Below are 23,927 nucleotides of genomic sequence, written 5' to 3'. Positions count from 1 at the left end.
TTATTCTCCACACTGCTCCTTTAAGTCAAAATACATCACAAAGCAAATATAAAAAATCAAATGAGATGAGTTTAAGTAAGATATTTAAAAGGAACATTCCTGTGTTTTGTTGTAGTTGGTTTTTATCTTGAGATCACATTAGAAATGTAAGAAAAATAACTTTGAGAAGATAAGTAAAAACATGTACAGATCTGTGGAACTTAAACTAGTTCTTGTATTATCTGGAAATATACTATGGCAAGTACACCTGTGAGTTGAGATGATTTTGCAACACATGATCCAGCATTGTATTTCATGTAAACTGTGTCCAAAATAAATCATGACCATGCAACCATACTACTGTTTAAGATAAAACAGAGTGATATTTGGGGATATAATGTAGTATGCATTTTTGCTTTCTTGCTGCCATGGAGATGAGAAGATTGATATCACTTTCGGCGGAGTGGGTGGGTTTGAACTTATTTTGACAAAGAAAAGTCCCAGCCAGCGGACTCTAAGTCAGCATGTACAGGTGCATCTCAATAAATTAGAATATCATTGGACAAAAGCGTCTGCTAAATGACATGTAATGTAATGTAATGTAATGTAATGTAATGTAATCATGAAAAAGTCCATTTCCAGTAGTTCAACTCAAATAGCCCCAACCAAGTATTGAGTGCACATAGATGGACATACTTTTCAGAGGCCAACATTTCCATATTAAACATACTTTTTATGATTGTTTTTTTTGTAATATTACATTTTTTGAGACACTGAATTTTAGATCTTCATTAAATGTAAGCCATAATCATTATAATTAAAAAAATAAGACATGAAATGTTTCATTCTGTGTGTAATGTATCTGTATAATGTGTTATTTCTATTTTATTAATTGAATTACTGACATAAAAAAAATTTCTATGATATTCTAATTTATTGAGATGCTCCTGTAGTTTGAAAGGTTTAGTGATGATTTAAAACAGTTGATGTTGAATGTTTTTTACAACCATAAAATTCAAATTTTTATACATTTAGTAAGAAATGTCAGTGTTGACACCAGCAATGATGTATTTCATGAAGTTTACAGCTAAAAATAAAACATATTTTAATGTGCAGTACCACCTCATAAATATAGGAAACAGAATAAGAAATGTGTGACAGCTGTTGGGTTGTTTGATAGAAATATAATAGGAGCAGAACGGACATTGAGCTGTTTGCTGTGTTTGAAGAGAAGAAGGATGGAATTAACAAAATAACTAGCAGACAGCTGGCTCATAAGCTAGCTCTCAGCACAGGCTTATTATTCCACACGAGAGTAACGGCTTTCTTACTTTCAAACCCTGTTGTACTGTCTGTACTTGTGCTCACAGTGATTGATTGTATATTTCACACCAATTCAAAGTTCAGCAGGTTCATTCGATAACATGTGAGCAGTCCTTAATCTGAAGCTACAGTAATGCCCGACATATAAAACATAAAAGATTCTGTAACAAACATAATTTAACCATTTAAAAAACCCTCCTATATTAAACATTTAATAATCTGCATTCAGATTAGGTCACCAAACCTTAAAACGAATTAATCAATAATAAAGGAATACTAACCGCCACATTTTTTACTTAAAAAAAATATTTAGAGAAAATTGTTTACTCTTTCTTGTTCTCTCTCTCTCTGTATATATATAAGGAAAACAAGATTTTTTCATCACACATCGCATTTTTGTCCATGCAGCGACGCATTGATGTTTGCAATTTCCTTTGTCATCACTGGAAGGTCATGTGCAGGCTGGGAGCTTGCCTTGAGACGCTATAGAAGAGTATTAATATTGTCAAAGAGCATGCACTAAACACAGGCAACAAAAAATATGTTTAAAAAAAATTCAAATGCTTCTTAAAATTGTAAAATAACTGTAAAATAAAACCCTGATTCCCACAAAGTTGGGCAATATGACATTTTATTGAATACACTAAAGGGACAAGATATCTAATGGTCAAACTGTGAAACTTTTGATGTAAATATACATGTAAGTATGTATATACACTCATACTAAATTTGATGCATTTTGTTATTCTGTCTTTTCTGTCTTTTTTTTTTTAGAATCGGGGTTGTAAAAAAAAATAACTGACCTGCCAGAGAGTCCCTTTTCCTTTGGCCAGTTTGCAGATCATCGTCACGGGAACCATTGAAAGAGACGATGAGGTCAGAAACCAGCCGATCCAGTACGCCCACCAAGGGTACACATAGGAGTTGTTGAACCTCAGGGGGCTGTATCTCAGGAGCAGAAACACAAGTGTGCCCTTTGAAGGGAAGCAAATAATAAGTGGTGAAAAAAAGTATTCAGATCCCTTACTTCAGTAAAAGTACTAATAGCAAACTGTGAAATTACTCCACTACAAGTAAAAGTCCTGCATTCAAAACTTACTGAAGTAAAAGAACAAAAGTATCAGCATCAAATTGTACTTGTAGTATCAAAAGTTTAAGTATTCGTTATGCAGAATGGACCCACTCAGATTGTTTTATATATTCCAAATAATATTATGATATTATATGTAATGATGCATTTATGTAAGCAGGGTTTTAATTTAGAAAAGATAGGGCTCATTTTAACTACTTAATTCACATGTATGTGGTATAATTAAAAAATGTCTAATCACTTTAAATTTATTGCGGTTTTATGTTAAATCTCGACCTGAAAAGTAACTAAAGCTGTCAGCTAAATGTAGTGAATATTTGCCTCAAAAGGCAGTGAAGAAGAAGTACAAAGTTACATAAAATGGAAATACTCAAGTAAAGTACAACTAACTCAAAATTGTACTTGGGTAAATGTACTTAGTTACATTCCACCACTGCTAATAATCACTATATAAACATTGTTGAAACAAAAGGCAAGCTGGTTTATATGACGATTAGAAATGGGTGGATGAAGTCTTATGAAGCTTTAGGGCTGTTTTTGTATTTTTGTTTTGAAAAATATTAAAGCTTCCAGGGTTCATCGTAGCAAACACAGTGACATTCTGCATTGCCGGTGAAACTTACAGCAGCCTTTCAAGAGGGGCCGAAGCACCCGAGTTTCAGTCTAATATGCAGTTGGCGAAGTGCAGGTTCGTTTTTATTATGTTAGTCTTGTCTGCCAGATTGGTCAGAACTTCAAGTTGTTGAAATCCACTGCCTTACTTGAGCCCTGGCATGGTAGATGTGCGATCTGGTAAACCTGCAAGAATCCAGCTGCTAACTGGTAAGCTAACTGTGCTGTCTATAGATAAATCCATGGTGCTGTCCGTGGTGCTGATCTCTAACGTCCAACAAGCCTATGTTCTCTTTCTCTCTGGCTCTGAACGGAGGCAGTCACACTTTTTTCTCCCCTATCTTCCCTGCTTCGCTACTCTCTTGTGTCTTGTCTACTGTCTTGTACTTTGAGAGACTCTCTCTGCACTAAAAACCATGGATTTGATCAACTGGTCTCTCAGACACTTATCTGGGTTGAGATGTGGCTTAGGAAATGGTAGAAAATACACCCCGTTGCCCAGCCTCTCGGGATACCTCGTGTCAGAGTTGCAGGTACCCCATGCACACCGTTTGACCATTTTAAACTTAAAATCTCAAGAAAAAACACATAAAAACGACTGAAAACTCCAATGCATTTCAATGGATGTGGAAGCAGAGAATGTCGGAGTGTATTGAGTTAGCTATGCGCACTGTGATTGGTTTATTGCGTTTGGGGGTGTGGCTTAGCCATAGGTGAATTGACACCATCTTCTCGACGAGAAGCCAGGGTTTGGGGGAGCCCACCTGTCGGGACGTTTGCAGCTGGCTTCACGATGGACTCGTGGGAGAGGTGGCGGGTCGTGGGCCTGGCGGCTCTTTCCGTGTAGGACGCTGAAGATCTTTACCTATTCTGAACCATGATTACAGGTCTTTTGCTGATTGGTTTAGGCATTGCCCTGGCTTATCGATCCGGATTGATCGATCCGGAGACCAGTATGGACAAGACGGGTAGCCATGTAAATTGAATGCTGCCACTCACCTAAGTCCAAATTCCAATCTTATCTGGCCCCCTCTCAACAACTCTGGCCTAAAGACTGTTACTGGAAAACAAATTCCCCTGGAAGTACACTGCAGCAAAACTGCTCTGACCCTCCTCCACCTCCTACAGACACCTGTTGACTGTCTGCTTCTGTCTGGTGCCTGACCAAGGCTGTCTCCATGGCAACTGCTGTGATATCGCTTTGACATTCTGGCGAACTGAGACACTGGCTGACTGGGTTGCAGGGCGAGGCGAGTCTCCAGGCTTACACACGCAAACTCCTATACATATACAGATATGCAAACACATTTATCAGTAATTCTCCGATCTTCTTAGCAAAGTACTACAGTCACACAATGTATTGAAACAGCACAGAAGCTTTGGTGCTTCAGTATCATCCGCCCATCTCTAATAAATAAACGTATTCTGGCCTCCTTAAAATACTTACACTGCAAACAAGAGGCGTGCCGTACATCCAGCAGTACTTGATCAGTGATAGAGGTTTGTAGCCAATCATGTCTTCAATGTTGTCAGAGAAGCGTTCAGCACCTTGAAGACACACACACACACACACACACAGCATGTATACACTAAAATTCACTTAAAAAAACATTTTTAGGTTGCTTACTTAAGCCACTTTAGGGCAAGAACATTATATATACATCCATCCATCTATTATCGTTAACCGCTTATTTGCACTCGGGTCACGGGGGGCTGGAGCCGATCCCAGCTGACATTGGGCGAGAGGCGGGGTACACCCTGGACAGATCGCCAGACTATAGCACGGCTGACATATAGAGACAGACAATCATTCTCTCATTCACACCTACGGGCAATTTAGAGTCCCCAATTAAACCTATGGGCATGTTTTTGGCGACCCTCTTGCTGTGAGGCGAGAGTGCTAACCACTACACCACCGTGTAGCCCCACTATATATATAAAACCTTAATAATCAACATGCAGTATATTAGTTTGAAATAGGGACATTGGTTATAAGGTTGTACAATTAGTGTGATGTCAATGATACATACAGTAAGGTTTGGACACACCTTCTCATTCAATGTTTTTTTTTTATTATTATTTTCAACACTGTAGATTAATACTGAAGACATCAAAACTATGAAAGAACACACATGGAATTATCGTTTTGTTAAGTGTGTTGTATTTTAGATTCTTCGAAATAGCCACCTTTTGTTTTGATGACAGCTTTGCACACTTTCTCTCAGTCAGATTCATGAATCACCTGGAATGGTTTTCAGTTAACAGGTGTGCCTTGTAAAGAGTTAATTTGTGGAATTTCTTGCCTTCTTAATGTGTTTGAGATCATCAAAGCAAGAGTTTTTTATGAAGCAACAATGCACTGTGCCCAAGCCAAATTTCCCTTTGGGGACAATAACGTTCAACCTTAACCTTAAGAATCTGAAATACAAAACAGATTCTGGTTTGTTTAACACTTTTTTGTTTACTACATAATTCCTTATGTGTTCCATCATATTTTTGATGTTTTTAATATTAAATCAAGTAGAAGAAAAAACATTGAATGAGAAGGTATGTCCAAACTTTTGACTGGTAGTGTAAGCAAAGACAGTTGTGTCTTACCATAAATCCATCCAATAACCACAGACTGGAGGATTGCCAGCAGAAGAAGTGTGGGACCGCTGCATACATAATGATCAAAGATCTGCAGAATGTATGTGCCAGCCTAAAAGTAAAACAGACAATAAAATTGTTAGGAGACAAACTGGCTATTGTTTTTTTAACTAAATAAAAAGCTCTCATTGATGTAAGTACATTAAACAAATGGTAGAAGATACAGTTTACGTGCTGTGTATTGAGAGTTATTTGATAACTCTCACGTGATAAATTACTTTCTTAAATTACTTTAAGGCCACCACACACACGCTGACGAGCTCTTGTTCGACGATTCTGTCGGCTCTCGTCGGACACAGTCGGGTGAAAAAAAGCAGTGAAACACATCGCCATGACGACTGCCGACTACACAGCAGCCTGTACGTTCTGCGCTTGCGCGAGATGCAATAAGTCTCCCTAACAACAGTTGGTGCTAGTCTCGTGACTGTAATCCAAAACATAAAAACAGGAAATGACGTAACGGAGAAACCATAGAAGTAACCATGGAGATTAAAAATAAGGCGCACACGGCATTAAGCTTGTTATTAGTTTTGAAAAGAAGTTATGTATGTTTTGGCAAAAAATGGTCACTCCGGCTGATCGGCTGTATTTCTAAAAACGATGCAAAAAACGAAACAAAATGTAGTTGTCTCTCTCGTGCCATGTGTTTATGTTTACTCTTGTCACTTCCACCCCTCCCACACACCGCGCTGATTCGCAAGGGCACCGCCAATCAGATCCGCCCATAGCTAGCACACAACCAATCAGAGGACCCGACGAGTCTAATCTCCCAACGAGGCCCGGCAGCTTCCGCGCTTCCCCAACGCAGATGAACACACCAAACAGACACGTACCCGACGTCGTAAGACTGTCCCTGACTGTCCCCAACGCCCGATAGTCTGGCCGGTGTGTTCCTGGCTTTACAGCTTACCTGTGTCACCAGAAGTAGGCCAAACGCATAACAAAGAACACACATTAGCAACAAGACAAGCTCTCTGCGATATCCTTTTCGGATTTGGGAAGGGAAGATGTCCGTCAAAGACGTCATGATGCTTTCAAGCCCAACAAACTGCAGGATGACAGAAAGACAAGTTAAGTTAACAAAAGAAGAAACATCAAAGGGCATTTTTAGGAGACATAAGGTAGGCTGAAGCTGACCTGTCCATCTATACCCAACAAGATGATCATGGCAAAGAAGCATGCGGACCAGACCTGAGGCCACGGCATAAGGGTCACAGCTTGTGGGTAGACTATAAACACAAGGCCAGGACCTGCAGAGTGAAACAACATAGAAACTGAGGTTGTTTACACCGCCATGTTGGCAGGAAAAACTAAAAACAACAAAAGTGAATGGCGTTAGTGTCATTTTCAAGCTGTCAGATTTCACTGCGCAATTTAATTCCAAGGACTTTAATAAACACTATATAGTCAGACAGTTTAAAGAACTTTAGATATACAGCAGATTCGTACCTGACTCAGCAACTGAAGAGATGTTGACACCCTGTTTTTGTGACATGTAGCCCAGAATGGAGAAAATAGCAAAGCCAGATATAAAGCTGGTCCCGCTGTTCAACAGGCAAAGATAAAAGGAATCTCTGCAAAGGAACAATGCACTGGCTCTTTATTTCTCTCTTTGAAACACAGGCCTGTTCAAGCATTACAGTAAAATAATACACATACACATAAATAGATTAAAATTTAATTAAACTAAACTAAATCACTTTTGTTTTTTTCAAGCTTGAGATTTAGGACATCGATAGTGTTTTATTTATATAATAGTATCGCTGATTATTTTGGATGCCATGAGCTGAGTTTGAATGTTTTAAAGGTTGTTTTATTTGTGTTGTTGTGTGACAACAAGTCACACCTTAACACAAATAAACTAAATAATTGAGGAAGTGAAGCAACAACAAGCAACTCCCGTGTTCAGCAAGGTTAAATTAATGTTTTTATAATTATTACTGAATATAAAAGCTTCAGTTTCCATCAGACAGGGTTGTTTGACGGCAACGTTAAGTGGTGAAAGTATTCTAAATATAGCTTGCACTTAAACTGATACTGATTATATTTATGTGAGCCTTCTTTAGGTGGCTAAAATACATTTACAATAAAATAAAATATTTAATTTGCTTCCCTCTTCCACAGCACTTCCACCATCTACTGTAGGACTGACTATGACTGACTATGGATAAATACCTTATACAACCAAATGTTTAAAAAATCTGAACTATTCCTTCATTACAACTGCAGGTAATAAATTTGTGATTTTATTCACCATCATGTCTTGAAGTACTCACTTGTAACAGTTGTTGTTGTACTTGTTGTAGCTCCCAAGTGTTGTCAGGCATCCCAAACATATGGCATAGGAATAAAATATTTGGGTTCCAGCGTCCATCCAAACCTATAAACCAGGCACACATTATTATACTCCTACTGTTGAGAGAAATAGAGTAGTCCAATGCGAATTAGAATATAGGCTGAATAAAACCTGTGGGTCGGCGAGCCGTGCAGGATTGGGGTACAAGTAGTACTTGATACCATGAAACGCTCCAGGAAGGGTCATGCCTCTGAGAAACAGCACCACCAGCATGACGAACGGGAATGTGGCTGTGAAGTAGACAGCCTACATATGACCAGAAAATGATTTCGTTACAAATTAGGCATAATAACCTACAGTTGTTGAAAGATGCTAGAGCAAATCTATTGGTATAATTAAGAGGATTAGTAATTTGGTAACTACAAACTGTCTTCATACACTTTATTATAGTTTAATTTATCCATATCTTTCATATTGTAATATAGTTTGGGCAAGCACCTTTCCTACTACACTCCATAGAATTTTGGTTCTTCAGAAACGTTTTGTTAGGATGGCAACCCGATCTGAGTCACATGCCTCATCTGTAGCCCTCTTTCAGAAATTCCAAATACTTACTGTTCATGACATCAATATTTCTCAAATATGTGTTTTTATTTTTAAGGTATATTCAGATCATGAAAACTTTCCAAAGCACTTTAAGACTTATTTTAAATGTAATTCTCAGATTCACTCTTATTCAACACGTCAATCTTTAGATCTTCATCCTCCAAGATTTCTGACATGCAGAGGTCAATTTGTTGTTCAATTTAGGGACCAAATTATGGAATACCTTTTCCCATCTGGCAAGGGACTCCATCTCTGTAAAATGCTTCAAAAGATGTCTGAAAGCTCATTTAACTGCTGTTTTGAAATTGTAGTTCACACACAAATATACTTTTTTAACATGTTCATTTTTGTTTTTAATTTGTTTTTGTTATTGTCATTATAACTTGTTGATGTTATACATTTGTTTTTTCTATTATCAGTTTATTACTTTCTAATGACATTTTAGGTGGAGGCTTTAAATAAGCCCATCTGCATCTGCATTCATTTTGAAATCTGTTTCTTCTATTAACCAACATGACAATGAACCAGAATCCAGTCCATAATGTGAATATCTGTGCACCAATGCAGACTCATCTCCACTCTTCTGAAGAATCCATCACATCTACAACGTGGATTGAAAAATAGAGAGACTGCATGGCTTGACAAAGCTGACTATCATATTCTTTAATGCTATACATATATAGTAAGTGGTTATGACTTTGCATATTAGTGAAGTTTTATAAACATTTAGAGTAAATGAGATTCATGTCAAACCTTGTTTGAGTTAACAATGTTGTTTTGTTTTTTTTTAATCTCACTGAGCTTTCTGCATTGAGCGTTTGCGTTTGGAGTGAACTTGGCTGGGCGCCCACTTCTACGGAGAGTCGCCACAGTATTAAATTGTCTCCATTTGTGGACAATTTGTCTAACTATGGACTGGTAAATAGTCTTGAGGTTACTTTTTAACCCGTTACAGTCTGATGCAATCAACAATTCTTGATCTGGTCTTCGGAGAGATCTCTTTTTTGTGAGGCATGGTTCAAATGTGCGGTGTTTTTTTACAGGTCAAAGTATTTCTACACCTCACTCAAATCTCAATCCATTGTAAGGACTCCAAGTGTGCTAATTCCTGACTCAAATTAGCTCTCAATGGAGTCATTAGCTAAAGGGTTCACTTTTTCTACCAGCATTATGAATGTTTCATGGATATATTCAATAAAAACATGAAATATTATAATTGTTTGCATGGTATTAGGTCAAGAATATTGTGTTTGTCCATATTTGGGACTTAGATACAGATCAGTACACATTTCATGACAAATAAATGCAAAAAACTAGGTAATTTCAAAGGGTTTACATACTTTTTCTTGCAACTGTATATAGCCTAATGTTCCTAAATGTTATTTTCCTTTTGTTTAAATTGTTAATACTTTCTACATTTCTACATGTCTAAATTGTTAATATTTTTTATATTTTATATTTATTTCTAGTTTATACTGCTTGTTTACTATTTATTGTTATATTTTAATGAAGCTCCTCTCTATCTTGCTAATCCTTTTGCTGCTGTAATACTGGACATTTTCCTGTTGTAATAAAGGAAATCTTATCTTATCTTATCTTAATATGTGAGTAATCCGAGTTTGATTTAAATTGCATGCGCATCATTTAATATTTGTGCACCCTGTGTCTTATTTAGAGTGGCCTTTTATTGTGACCAGCATGAACACAACTGTGCAATAATCATGCTGTCTAATTAGCATCTGGATATTCGACACCTGTCAGTGCTCACGAACACAGATTTAAACACATTTGTGAGCAAATTTTGAGAGAAATATGCTTTTTGTGTGTGTTTGTGTTTCAGCTCAAAAAAAATTGAAGGGGCCCAAGGAACAAACTTTGAAGAATCTGTCTTATCTGTGTCCAGACAGGCCGACCTTAAGGATACTTCTTGTCATTACTTGTTGGATTACCCCAAGATAAGCGAGAGCAGGTGTTAGGCTCCCCACCATGGCTGTCACAGGTGTGGCGGCATAAAGATGAGTTGAAGACATGAAGAATGATAAGCATAACAAGACAATTCTGAGTCAGGATTTGTCCTTTCAGTCTTACCTTTCCTGTGGATCTCACTCCCTTCCAGACACAGAAGTAGCAGATGATCCATCCCAGAAGAAGGTACAAAGAAAGGTCCGACTGTATGTTTCCCAAGGTCTCTATGCCAGTGGACATGTTTAGCACCCGTCGTCTGTAAGGAGTAATTAACTAATTATTTGGGGAAATATACATCACAGCATCACCATCATTCACATTATTAGTTCTTATTGCATTTAAACTAAATTGCCTTAAAGGTTTAAAAATGTAAGCAAGCCAACTCTTATGCAAGCTGATAAAAAATGAGTTCAGTGATGAGATCAGTTAACAATCTGCAAAAATAAATGAGTAGCTCTATGTGTGATTTAGTAAAAGGGTATAAAAATTAGTTAAAATGGTCAATCTAAAAGAGTGGTAGTCGCTAAAATTGTTAAAGACTCTCCACCAGGGCCGGTTATTCCTACAGGCCACCAAGGCGGCTGCCTAGGGCGCCAAATTGGCAGGGGGCGCCCCCTTGTGGCGCCCTTAAGCATACATCTTTGTTTTAACAACATTGATTAACGAAACATTTTTTAAAAAGCATGGGCAATAAAACCCTCATTGAATTAAATGAACATGCCCCAACCCATATTTCGAATGAAAATGTAATATTATATTATATAAAATATGATACGTCTACTTTACACTTTGATGGTGAAATACCACATAACTTTAACCTTTGATGGTGAAATACCATAGTACTTACATTTTTACATTTCTTAATTTTTTATATTTATTTTTATTGCATTTGTACATTTTATTTATTTTCAGTCTTTACAATCAACAGATCTGTGTTTTCTCATTTATTTATTCTTATTTTCAGTTCAGTTGTTGTTGGTAAAGTTCCAAAGTTTCTAAAAATAAAAATGTTCTGAGACCTTGTAGTTCATGTATCAAATATTAGTGTACAGCAGGGATTCCCAAAGTGTGGTGCGTGGACCCCTGGGGGTGCGTGAGCTGCTGCTAGGGGGTGCGCGAGATGAAAAATGTAATGGCGGTCTGATAATGACACAATTAAATTTTTTACCCCCACACAATAAAGACGTGTTATTAATTAATTAATAAATACAGGCTATTCAATTTTGTGTCATTTTTTGTTCATTTTTGCATCTATTTTGGTCATTTTTGCATCTATTTTTTGGTTGTTTTGTAATTTTTACATGTATTTTTGGTCAATTTGTGTCTATTTTGATGATTTTGTGTCATCTTTGGTCATTTTTGCATCTATTTTTGGTTGTTTTTCATCTTATAATGAAGCGTAGAAGAAGTTATCTTCTTGTTCTTGTATCATTTTTCCAACCTGTTTTATGATGACTGGGTTGTGTTCACTCCACGCTCATTTAAATTTGCTGCAATTTTTGTTCAACGCAGCTCAAAATATTATGACATTTTCCCAACTGATCTGCTTTCTGCCTCTGATCCTGAGCCTCTCATCATCCTCCACCTTCAATATGGCTATAAAAACTCTTATTGCATTTTGGTTTTTTTGAAGGTGGGGGATTGGGGGTGCATCAACCCAGTTGGGACGAAGAAGGGGGTGCACGGCTGAAAAAGTTTGGGAACCGCTGGTGTACAGCATGGGGGGGGGGGCGCAAAATCTCAGTATCGCCTAGGGCAGCCAATGGGCTAGAACCGGCCCTGCTCTCCACACCCACATTTTTTAATTAGTGTTTGGAATTTCATGACACCAATACACAATACATTTGTGCAAAATAAGAGTGATCATCACTACATCACTGCAAGTGCCAGACAATACCTTAAGTAGTCTGAATGGAAAAGCTCTGTTTTCCCTTTCACACCAAAATGCAAATACTAGTTATTTATCTTGTCATGCTTTGATAATCTTTAACAAATGTCTACTTAATTCTATGTAATTTGGACAAAAACTTACTGCCAAAACTCTGTTACAGAGGATGATGCATTCACAGGCGAAGTCCAGTTAGGAGTGGCATTATAGTTGTTCAATACCACACAAGAATCTAGAATATATCAAAGTATTGTTAGACACAGTTACAACTGAAAATGCATTCTCAATTAACAAATTATTGATCAGTACTACATGGTAAAGTGTTGCATACAGATCCATTTAAGTGTTGCATACGGATCCATTAACCAGTTTAGGTAATTACTATCGGTCTCTGTTGGAGAACACTTCAGTTCCTCCAAAAAGGTCTCCTTTTGCCAAAGCCTTACATCAACACAGCTCTCAAATGAGGTATCGGCCAATCTCCACCCTCTCAAGGATTTTTCTTCACTTGCTGTTAATGAGGCCAAAGACACTCCCTGTTCCTCTCTAGCCGCCTCTTTTAACAATCTATGTCCTCTAACATCCAAACCTGCTCGAAAACTACAGACCTGTCTCACTCCTACTTAGTGCACAGTCTTGAACCAAGTCTCCAGGTTCCTTTCCGAGAACAACCTGTACGATCCAAATCAGTCAAGCAGGGTCACTCTACTGAGAATGCACTCCTGTACGTAACAGAATCACTGCGCCCGGCTAGAGCCGCTGGTCAAACATCAGCTCTATTGCTGCTGGACCTCTCTGCAGCCTTCGTCACTATCAACCACCAAATCCTCATCTGCCCTCCGATGGTTCATGTCCTTCCTCTCAGGGAGATCTTTTAAAGTATCTTGGAAGTGTCCAAACTACAAAACCTGTCCACTGGGGTGCCTCAAGGATCAGTGCTTGGCCCCCTTCTCTTCTCAATTTACACCACTTCAATTGCTGCAATCATCCGCAATCATGGCTTCTCATACCATTATTATGCCGACAATACCCAGCTGTTCCTTTCCTTCCCACCAAACGACCCCACAGTCTCGGCCCGTATCTCTGCTTGCCTTGCGGATATCTCCACATGGATGACAGAACACCACCTTCAGCTCAACCTCTCTAAGACAGAGCTTCTTGTCATCCCAGCCCGTCCAGCCTTATGGAACCATAAGGCTCTGCATGGAACTTGGGTATCATGATTGATGACCAAATGACCTTTAAGTTTTGTGGTCACAATTGCAGGATCATGTCGATTCGCCCTATAAAACATCAGGAAAATCAGCCCCTACCTGACGAAGCAATCACAACAACTCCTTCATATCCAAACTCATTTGTTCAGGCCCACAAACCCTCCTGCCCACTACATTCTTTGAGTGGAAGGCGCCTGGCTCCTCCGCTGCTGAAGAGCTCTAACATCTCATTTTGGACTCTTCTCTTCTGTAGTTCCCAGATGGTGGAACGAGCTTCCAAACCCCATCCGGTCTGCTGAGTACCTCTCAATCTTTGAGAAGAGACTGAAGACCCAGCTCTTTACTGAACACCTGCACACATAAACTACACAATAATTTTTTCCATGACTGTATATATTAAAAAAAAAAAAAAAAAAAAACTATTCGCACTGACCGCTCTTACTACCGAAAAGCACTTACATCCTAATAGACTGGAACCCATGGCCCTTTCTCTTGTGTTATTCACTGACTTCATCTTTGCTTGTGTTGTATTAACTCTCAACTGCACGTCACTTTGGAAAAAAGTGTCTGCTAAATGACATTGTAGAATTGTAAAAATACATCATACTTATGAATATAATGAAATGGCTAAACATTTCCGTTGTTAGTATGTTAGTATTCAGATTAATTGTGTAAAATATGAAACTCTCACTGATATTTCTGAAAAAATGATTAAGTTAGTGGTATGTGTGTGGGAGAGAGATAGTAGTGAAAATGCTTGATATTTGTTTTTAACCTGTATTCCATGTGTTGTTACAGGTGGCCCATGGCAGCTCGCCAGAGAAGGAAGAGAAAAAGAAAAGGAGAGCCCAGGCTAAGATCACAATGTAGGTGATACTTCCATAGAAAATGATCAATTGGCTGGCGTATCCCATGCCTAGAAGCAGCAAAAAAAAAAAAAAGAAGTTGACATTTCATTGCTGTAGTATTTCTGTCTTTATTTGCGGAACTCCTGGCAGGTAGACCTCACCTTCAAACAAGGGGCAGACCTTCCTCCAGCACATGATTCCTCCCTGACTGGTGAACTGGCCCAGTGCGGTCTCCAGTACAAACAGAGGAATGCCACAGACCGCCAGGAACAGGATGTAAGGAATGAAGAATGCGCCTGCAAGCGTGAATAAAGCATTATTAAAATGATGCACCACGCATACACAGTGCACTATAATGAAAAATCATAAATATTTCGGAGTATAAAGAACCACAAGGTCCACTCAGAACTTAGGATGTGTATAGTTATGTATGTAGATACAGGTATATGATTACTATTTGTATATAGGTCTGTATATTTCTGTTAGAATTATTGAGGTGCTATGGGGGTGGGGGGTGAAGGCTGCATTTTAAGTTGTTTTTAAAAAAATAATAATATTGGGGGTTTTGGGGTTGTTGTTTGTTTGACTATGGAATGAGCTACCTTTGCACATCAGACAAGCCTCCTCACTATCCATTTTTAAAAGTAATCTTAATACCTATTTTTATTCCTTGGCTTTTAACCACGCATGAGACTCTGCTCTTGTTTTTAGTGTTTTATGGTTTGCTTTTATTTATTGTTTTTTAAATTGTCTTTTAAAAAGCAATGAATCTATTTATTTTAGTGTTTATTTCCTGTTTTATTTATTTTATTGTCGCTTGTTCTGTTTGTTTATGTACAGCACTTTGTTGCGGCTGTGGTTGTTTTAAAGTGCTTTACAAATAAAGTTGAGTTGAGTTGAGTTGAGTTGATTGTTGTTGTTGTTGGTTATTGTATCTATATAGTAACTGTATCATATTTTGATTTATGGAATACATTATATTAAAATAAATACAAAAAGTGTGAATAAAGCATAATTAACCTGCCAAACCATGCATACAAAGTTCACCATATTCACAAATATTTCTGATTTCACTGTTCTGTGTAAAGTTTATCAAGTGGAAAATCAGGTGCATATAGGCAATGTGAGGATGGAGTATAAATAACTACAGACTTAATAAGGCCAAACAAACATGGCAGAAATATTATGAAATATATGTTTATATTAAAGGTACAACAATTTATAGGGGATGTGTATATTTATGTATGTATAATAGTAGGAAAACAAAGCTGTTATTGAGGAGTCTTTAACACAGGAAAGGTCACAACTAGAATGGAAATTTCCATCACACGTCACTGACGAGGTAATCTGCCACAAAGTCTATGCAGAAAAAGTGAAACTATTATTATCTTCATGTCTGAGATGCTGCTGTTGTAATCATCAGAGATAATGTGAAGCTATGACTTTACTGTCACAAATGTATAAAAACTCATTTGACTGCTGTGCTGTAAGTCCATCTATAGATGCTGAGTTAAACCTAACAGAAGGACAACTCTGACTTGATTTTCATACGATATATGGAGATGACTTTGATAAGATTTGCTGAGCTTGATGAGTTGATATTGTAATTATTGTGAAAGGGCTAGTCATGTTTGTTTTGATCAGTTGTCCTTAACTCAGTGTAGGAGACAGATTGGGCATGTGCACTTTACTCCAGATAGAGTTGGGATTTGTATGAAGTCAAAAGTACTTTGGGAAAATCATAATTATTTTTGGAAACATTGGCGAAGGGTTAAATACACCACTTTTACTTTTAAAGAGTGGTCTTAAAAGTTATTAATTTGAAATCTCAACCATACAATTCAGTCTAACCACCACTTAACACAATCTGTGAAAACATACCATTACCATCCTGTTTACATTACTTTTTATAAATTTGCTCAGTCTGAGGGGTGTGAAATGATCCTGAGGAGTGTGGTGTTTCAAGTTAATTAAAATCTGAGGCATTGAGCAAAGAATGTGACTCTGCTCTTTGCACAAACAAAGGCGGTAGATTATTTTTTTAGCCTGTCATAACCTGTCAGATCCTTAATCATCAACTGTGAAGCAGAGGGAGACACAGAAAGTAGGAAAGATCTACCTAGATAGGGTTTGTAGCGTAAATAAGGGAATGAGTTTGTATAAACTTATAAACTTAAATAAACTTATAATAATACATCAAATGTTAACTAAATGTTTGTCAGCTTAAGAGGTGCAGTTGCTACCAGTCCACTGTGGTCCCCTTTAAAACACCAAGTCTTTTAAAGTTTTATAGCAACTTTTTAAAGAGGCAAGCTAACCAAGTGAATTAAAACAAATGCATCAACCTTATGATAATGCCTTGGTGAATAATAAAACAATACTTGCGTTTTTCTCTACACCACAATGAAAGAGTTAAAAAAAAAAAAGTTTGCATGCAGGATCTGACGCTATAATTCATGTCGAGAATAATGAACAGAAATACTCACCACCACCATTCTTGTAGCACAGATACGGGAATCTCCACACATTTCCAAGTCCAATAATCGCACCAGCCACTGACAGGATGAACTCCTTTTTGCTGCCCCACTCGCCACGCTCCTCGGCTGTTTGTGAGGCCGCCTTGGGCGAGCACACAGAGTCTGCCATACCGCTGAGGGAGAAGTGGTCCAATGGCAACAGGGGCCCTGAGTTTCTGGATTGACTTGCAGGGGATTGTCTGGTGCTGTTTTATCTGGAGGTTACCGGGATGCTTGCCAAAAGTTTGCCACTTACAAAACCACCATGCGCCTAGGGCGAGAGATAAATTCAGTGTGATGAATTCCGAATTGGACATGGTGTTGAATGCTTTGAAAGCAGACTTTAGCAGAATAAATGGATGACTGAAGATAAATTTGTTTTGCCCGAAGCAAAACAATTTTTAACACAATCACGAAGTTGAGCCTGTCAACCTGTCAGCTCAAGTTTTATTAGTAATTACATATTGAGTTGTTTTATAATATATTTTGTGTGGAGATGAGAAGGATTGTATTGTATTAAATGTTACATGCACAATTGTAATGGTCATGATGCTCAATAAAATAAAAATATAGGCTAATATATTTCTATAATAGATTCGTTTTTAATACACGGTCGCCCCTAAAGTTGGAATAATTTTGTTTTCAGACAGAGTCTTCTGTTAATGGTGGTTTCATTTTGTTTGTAATATGTTTGTAAGAGATTGATTAATAAAGTATTGAGGAGATATACACTTTATCTGTAAATAATAAATCACATTGTCACAATCCTATGGAAAGACGTAAAAATACTATATGGCTCTAGGCTTGAGAGTAAAGTCAAAGTGCTGAGTTGAGTTCTAGTCGTAAAATCGATGACTTGTGAAATGCTTCATTTTAGAGGGAAATTATCAAAAGCAAAGTAAGACATGATATGATTTAAAATGACAGATACATAAATCTTCATATACTGAAGAAGAGTTCCTGTGAGGAGTTTTCACACCTCTCTTGGTGTGAAGCCAACGGATTGGCTCCAGCTTATTTGACGGAACTCATACAGGCTCACAGACCGACCAGAGCTCTGAGGTCTGCAAATGAGTCAAACCTGGATGTGCCTAAATGCTAAAAACAAAAGGCGATCGCTCTTTTGCAGTGGCTGCCCCGAAGTTGTGGAACAGTTTACCGCTGCATATCCGGTCATCAAAAACTTTGGACAATTTTAAATCATCTCTTAAGACTCATTTTTTCTCCCAGGCTTTCGAACCTGTGTGAGAAGAAAGCTGTTTCTGTATGTTGTATTGCACATCTCATGTAATATATTATTAGATCAAATTGTCTTTTATTGTTATTTGTGAGTTTATTGTTATTCAATTATGTATCTTGTATTGGATTGGATTTTGTTGTTGTTGTTATTCATTTATGTAAAGCACTTTGGTCAACCTTGGTTGTATAAAAGGTGCTCTAGAAATAAACGTGACCTTGACCTTGACCTTGACCTTGACCTCTCTTGACCCTGATTTGGACCAGGTGTGGGAGGCCTATAGATGTAGTTGGTTCCAGTGCTCTGTGCTGATCATAAGGTGCTCATTATCTCACCTTTATAGGCAGTGAGAGCATCTCCTCTTCCCCTTTCGTGTATTCAGTGATTGCTCATAGTGTTTACTTGTGTCTTCTAGTGTGCTGGTTCTTTGCAATGGGTAGTTACCAAACCCAGCTCACTGTGGTGCTTAAAGGCTTCCTTGACAGCCATTTTTTGTGTTTTTGTTTATAAGGGCTATTGTATGCCTCCTGAGTTTGTTTCTTAAGTCAGCTTTCTTTTCATTTTGCCTCATTTAGATATTTCCTCCTTTCCCATCCAGTCCAGCAACTGTGTCCCATACCTCATCCCCCTGACAGTTCCAGGGTTGAATGATCCACCAATCATCCTTATTACCATGCCTGAGGCTAAACTGATGTCAGCCTTTTACTCAGGAATTCATTTAATCTACAGAATCTATAGAAAGAGGTGTGATTATAACACTTACGTGACAAGACTTTTGAAAAATAGCAGTTATAAAAGTCTATAATGAGCAGCTGTACTTGTTCACTCTCTAGGAATTTACCATTAAGCTTGCCCCTAGTCTATTGGCTCTTTATGCAGCTCTGCCTTTCCACCTCTTCTGCTCCTCCAGGATTATTTCTTTGCAGCTTAATATTTCATGGTCACAGCAGGGGGCACTTCGGATCTTTGGTCCTTCCTTTCACTGCTGTGTGACACCTCCAGCAGCTGCTGCACCTGGTTGGATGCTAATGTGGGATTTTCAGCTTTAACAACTTTCAGCCAAATCTCTTTAATTGGTGTTAAGTGCACTCAGTGGAGTGAAATAATTCTGCTGCCCACACAAACCAGGGGCTTAACCCCAGCAACATGTCACTACTTTAGTACCAGTGGTGGAATGTAACTAAGTACATTTACTCAAGTGCTGTATAATTTTGAAGTACTTTTGAGGTACTTTACTTGAGTATTTCCACATATGTAACTTAATACTTCTACAAATATTGTACTTTTTACTCTCTTAGCTGACAAGTTAAGTAACTTTTCAGGTCAAGATTTAACATAAAAACATGATAATGTTAAAGTCATTAGAAAAAAGTAAAAATAAAATAAACATCATAACAGTATATTAAGTAGTTAAATGAGCCCTACCCTAATAATAATAATAATAATAATTATAATAATAATAATAATAATAATAATAATAATAATAATAATAATAATAATAATAATGATAATAAAATAATATATTTAGAATATATAAAATAATCTGAGAGGGTCCATTCTGCATAACAAGTACTTTTACTTTCGATACTTTAAGTACATTTAGCTGCTGATACTTTTGTACTTTTACTTTAGTAAGTTTTGAATGCATTCATTTCACTTGTTGTGGAGTAATTTCACAGTGTGTTATTAGTACTTTTACTTAAGTAAGGGATCTGAATTTTTCTTTCACAGCTGTTAAGTGCTTCATACGAGTCCTTCATTTTATTTTTCAGATTTGTTTCTATTTTAATTGGTTAAATTCTCCATTAAAAGCTTTCCTTTTAACTCCCCGCCAATGATGAATTTGGACCTGTTTCGGATTAAAAATGACAAGAAAAAGATCAACACATAATTTAAATCCCATGGTTTTGTTTTATTTCTTCTGATTACTTTTAATATAAAACTTTTGATCATAAATATTTTTGTAGTAATACAAAATTGAAATATAATAAAATATATATATTTTTATTTATTTATGGCAAATAATCCCTCGGCCCACCTGCAGTACCTTCACAGGACACCAGGGGGCCACAGCCAAGAATATGGGAATCATTGCATCAACATTTCACTACAGCAAAAACACTTCTTAGATTTTGCAAATAAGGCACAATATGAAACACAATTTATTGATTTTTCACATCATGGATATGATTTTACAAAAAACAAAGTCCACATTAAGTCACCTGACAAAGGGCATGATTTTTTGTGATTTACTTGAGGGGGGAATTAAATGTTACATGCTAGAACAACAGCTGTCAAAGACAGACAATAAGACTAGAAGAACTATTAAAAAGCAGACCTGAAGGAGATCCTCTGATATTAATTCAGTGACATCATGTAAACTCTCATTGTGACATTTCTTACATTGACATAATACATATTATGTCAGAGCATATTGTTCCTTCGGCAGCTTTAGTGATTCATCTTCACTCTCCATGATGTTGCAAAGGAATCAAAGACAATTTTCCAGGAATCAACTGTCACAGATCTCGACAGCGTAAATAAAACAACTACAGTGGGGTCCAAAAGTCTGAATCAACTTCCAAAAATGGTGCATGTTTGACATCTAAATAAATCTGAATGTCTTGTGTCCTCTGACTGAAACCTTTTTCAAACATCTGTCAAATAAAACAGTTAGAGCCCGAGTGAGGGGCTAATGCTTTTCCTGCACTATAAAGAAAATCATATTGTTTTCATATCACTGCAAATTGGAAAATATATACTGATATACAGTCATGGAAAAAAATATTAGACCACCCTTGTTTTCTCTAATATCTTGTTCATTTTAATGCCTGGTGCAGCTAAAGGTACATTTGTTTTGAAAAAAATATAATGATAACAACAAAAATAGCTCATAAGAGTTTAATTTAAGACTAAAAGTCCCATTCTTGATAATAACCAAAATCATTATCAAGAAAACCATGGAAAATGGCCTGATATCAGCTCTTAAATTAAACTCTTATGAGCTATTTTTTGTTGTTATCAATATATTTGTCCAAACAAATGTACCTTTAGTTGTACCAGGCATTAAAATGAGCAAGAAATTGAAGGGGAAAAAATAGTCCAATAATTTTTTCCATGACTGTATTTATAAAAGGCCAATATCGGTGTAAAATCAAGTAAAATCAGCTGACTGATTCTGGGTTCCAGAAATATTTGACCATTTTTCTTCTTCTTGAACACAGAAAAACTGCCATCTGGAAATGTAATGATACTGTTGGGTTATGGTTTCTGGTTATAAACGTTTACATTTCTACACATTGACACAACTGAACACAGTGAGGAAACGTCTAAAATGGACCAAATGAGAGATTATTAGTACAGCATTTGTTTTCATTTGGGTTTTCTTTGTCATAGAAATAAAGTGCTAATGTTATTATAACAGGATATTGGATGTGCTGCTCAGTTGTGAAACATTCATAGAATTTAAGTCCATGTAATGTAGAACAATGTTTGAGCATATCCCTTGATATGATTACTTTACAGACATTACAAGCAGCGCTGTTGTCCACACTTTGGACCATTTATTCCTCTCTGTCATGACTCCTGCTTGTGGCAAGACTGACATTTTGTGCAATATCTCGTCACTTTTAACCACTTTTGTGCAATATCTCCCTGTGTCTGCTGCTGAATATTGAACTACTGGTATTCACTTGTGTTTGTTTCCATAATATTTTGTCCTTTTTTGTCCCTGTATATTTTCTATTGCACTATGGGTGAATCTTGTATATGTACAGTCATGGAAAAATATTAGATCACCCTTGTTTTCTCTAATATCATTTTAATGCCTGGTACAACTAAAGGTGCATTTGTTTTGACAAATATAATGATAACAACAAAAAACAGCTCATAAGAGTTTAATTTAAGAGCTGATATCTAGCCATTTTCCATGGTTTTGTTGATAATGATTTTGGTTATTAAAAGAGAAAACCATGGAAAATGGCTAGATATTAGCTCTTAAACTAAACTCTTATGAGCTGTTTTTGTTGTTATCATTATATTTGTCCAAACAAATGTACCTTTAATTGTACCAGGCATTAAAATGAACAAGAAATTGAAGAAAACAATGGTTTAAGAATTTTTTCCATGACTGTACTTTGTGTGTATTCAAGCACCTGCTGAGGATGGCAAAACTGCAAATTTGTTGCGCCTGCACAATAACAATAAAGTTCTTGAATCTTGAAAAGTTTCTTGGAGTAGACTCATGACTTTAACTGTCATTGATAAGCTCGGAGGCACGTGATTCTGGTTCTGGTTCCCTGGGAGTTGTAGTAGATTTATCTCCAGAAGTTTTCATAAACACACTCTTTAACCTTTTGACTTGAATGCTTTTATAATCCCTGTAGTGATTCAAACAGGAGGCTTTAATGCCTGTTAGGCTGACTGCCAGCAGGGGGGAGCATGTTGGCAATCAGCCTAACATTTTCTTTGTAGAAAAAAGAAATGGGACTTTTACTTCTGGAACCCTGGACACACTTGACATTCATCTCACTTCTCTATACATATAAACACGTCTGTAACCACAGACTAAGCAGATCAACCTCAGTGCCATATCAGAACTTAGCTAGCAAAAAAAACAGTATGACTACTCTTAAGTGTATTATTTAAAGGAGAATATCTGTACAATCTGTTCAAAGAAAATCCACTCAAACATTCCTCTATATGACAAACTGAGTGTGAAGCAGACCCGTAAATAAACCACATCATCAGTGAGATGTGATGAGTGTGGTAGTCTTACATGGCAAAGCTAAATAAAATAAAAAAAAGTGAATTATCAGAAGCCGTTTGTTTCTTGGTAGCAGAATCAGGCTCGTGGTCCCCACTGAATTATATCAAACGATAGATGATTTTTTTAAAAATGAAATAAAGATGAAAAACATATATGCAGGGAAATGAAACACAAAACTATAACATAGATATAGAGCCAAATAATAGAGATAATAATAAAATATATAAGGAAAGCCATTTCAAATGTGTACATAGTATAGTATAATAAGCTTAATATATCACAGAATAAGAATTTACCACTTACATGATTCCCTATAAAGGCATTCTGTGTTCTTGTGCGCTACCTTTGGAGCTGGGGATTTTTTTTTATTTTTTAAATGTGTTAGTCATTAAGGCTACTTGTGTGTGACAGTGCATGTTAATGGGCAGTGATAATCAAGATTGGCATCTCCTGATCCTCTGTGGCATACTGAAACATGAAAATGACTGGAAATAGCTTTTGAAAACTTCTCAATACTGTTCATGATAATGTGTGTCTGTATGTATTATAAGAACTGGTGGCACCTGTTCAGTTTGCGTTACATTATGCTGCCCACTGAGTACACAGTGTTTCTCCTGCCGGCACTTCTGACTCCAGTTTGTTTTTCACGGCTCGATGAAATATTAATGAATATAAAACCTCTGTGGATCATAAATTCGTAATAACAAGAGGCATAATTGACCTTATTAGCCGTTTGAAGTGTCCCGTAAACAGTCTCTTTTATAATTGTGATTTATGGGGAAGAATTTTCCGTTGCATTACAGCGAGTGGCCTCTGGAGAAAAACTGTTAGCTGAATCTAGTTCTATATAATACATTCAGGCACAACACTGCTTACTATGGAGGTTTGCAGATCTGGTGCAGTAACTTGAATTTATTGCTCATCATGATTTCAAAA

The 23,927-nt window shown here is 36.9% G+C and overlaps 1 protein-coding gene across 1 annotated transcript; it reads right to left on the bottom strand.

Moving 5' to 3' along the window:
* Nucleotides 1–614: 614 nt before the first annotated feature.
* LOC131965684 (sodium- and chloride-dependent GABA transporter 2-like) lies at nt 615–23,682 on the bottom strand. The gene is made up of 15 exons (XM_059328518.1): nt 23,616–23,682; nt 16,957–17,073; nt 14,632–14,766; nt 14,398–14,538; nt 12,553–12,640; nt 10,644–10,776; nt 8,121–8,255; nt 7,930–8,033; nt 7,103–7,227; nt 6,791–6,903; nt 6,564–6,701; nt 5,603–5,705; nt 4,452–4,552; nt 2,106–2,276; nt 615–1,785 (listed from the first exon to the last, which is right to left on the bottom strand). Exons 1-15 carry the CDS (start codon nt 23,680–23,682, stop codon nt 1,684–1,686), a joined length of 1,773 nt encoding a protein of 590 aa, XP_059184501.1. The 3' UTR covers nt 615–1,683.
* Nucleotides 23,683–23,927: the final 245 nt, after the last annotated feature.

This window comes from Centropristis striata, chromosome 3, assembly GCF_030273125.1.
Source record: "Centropristis striata isolate RG_2023a ecotype Rhode Island chromosome 3, C.striata_1.0, whole genome shotgun sequence".
Lineage (NCBI taxonomy): Eukaryota > Metazoa > Chordata > Actinopteri > Perciformes > Serranidae > Centropristis > Centropristis striata.
Note: the sequence above shows the minus strand (reverse complement) of the source record. Positions and strands in the feature narration are given on the sequence as shown.

Bases quoted from the DNA above. Each gene is read 5' to 3' on its own strand.
- LOC131965684 (XM_059328518.1), bottom strand. From the start codon at position 23,682: ATGATCCACAGAGGTTTTATATTCATTAATATTTCATCGAGCCGTGAA. The intron at 8,034-8,120 runs GTTTTATTCAGC...CCTGGTTTATAG, and splicing joins CACGGCTCGCCGACCCACAG to GTTTGGATGGACGCTGGAAC. The intron at 6,702-6,790 runs GTCAGCTTCAGC...GTCATCCTGCAG, and splicing joins TGTTGGGTATAGATGGACAG to TTTGTTGGGCTTGAAAGCAT.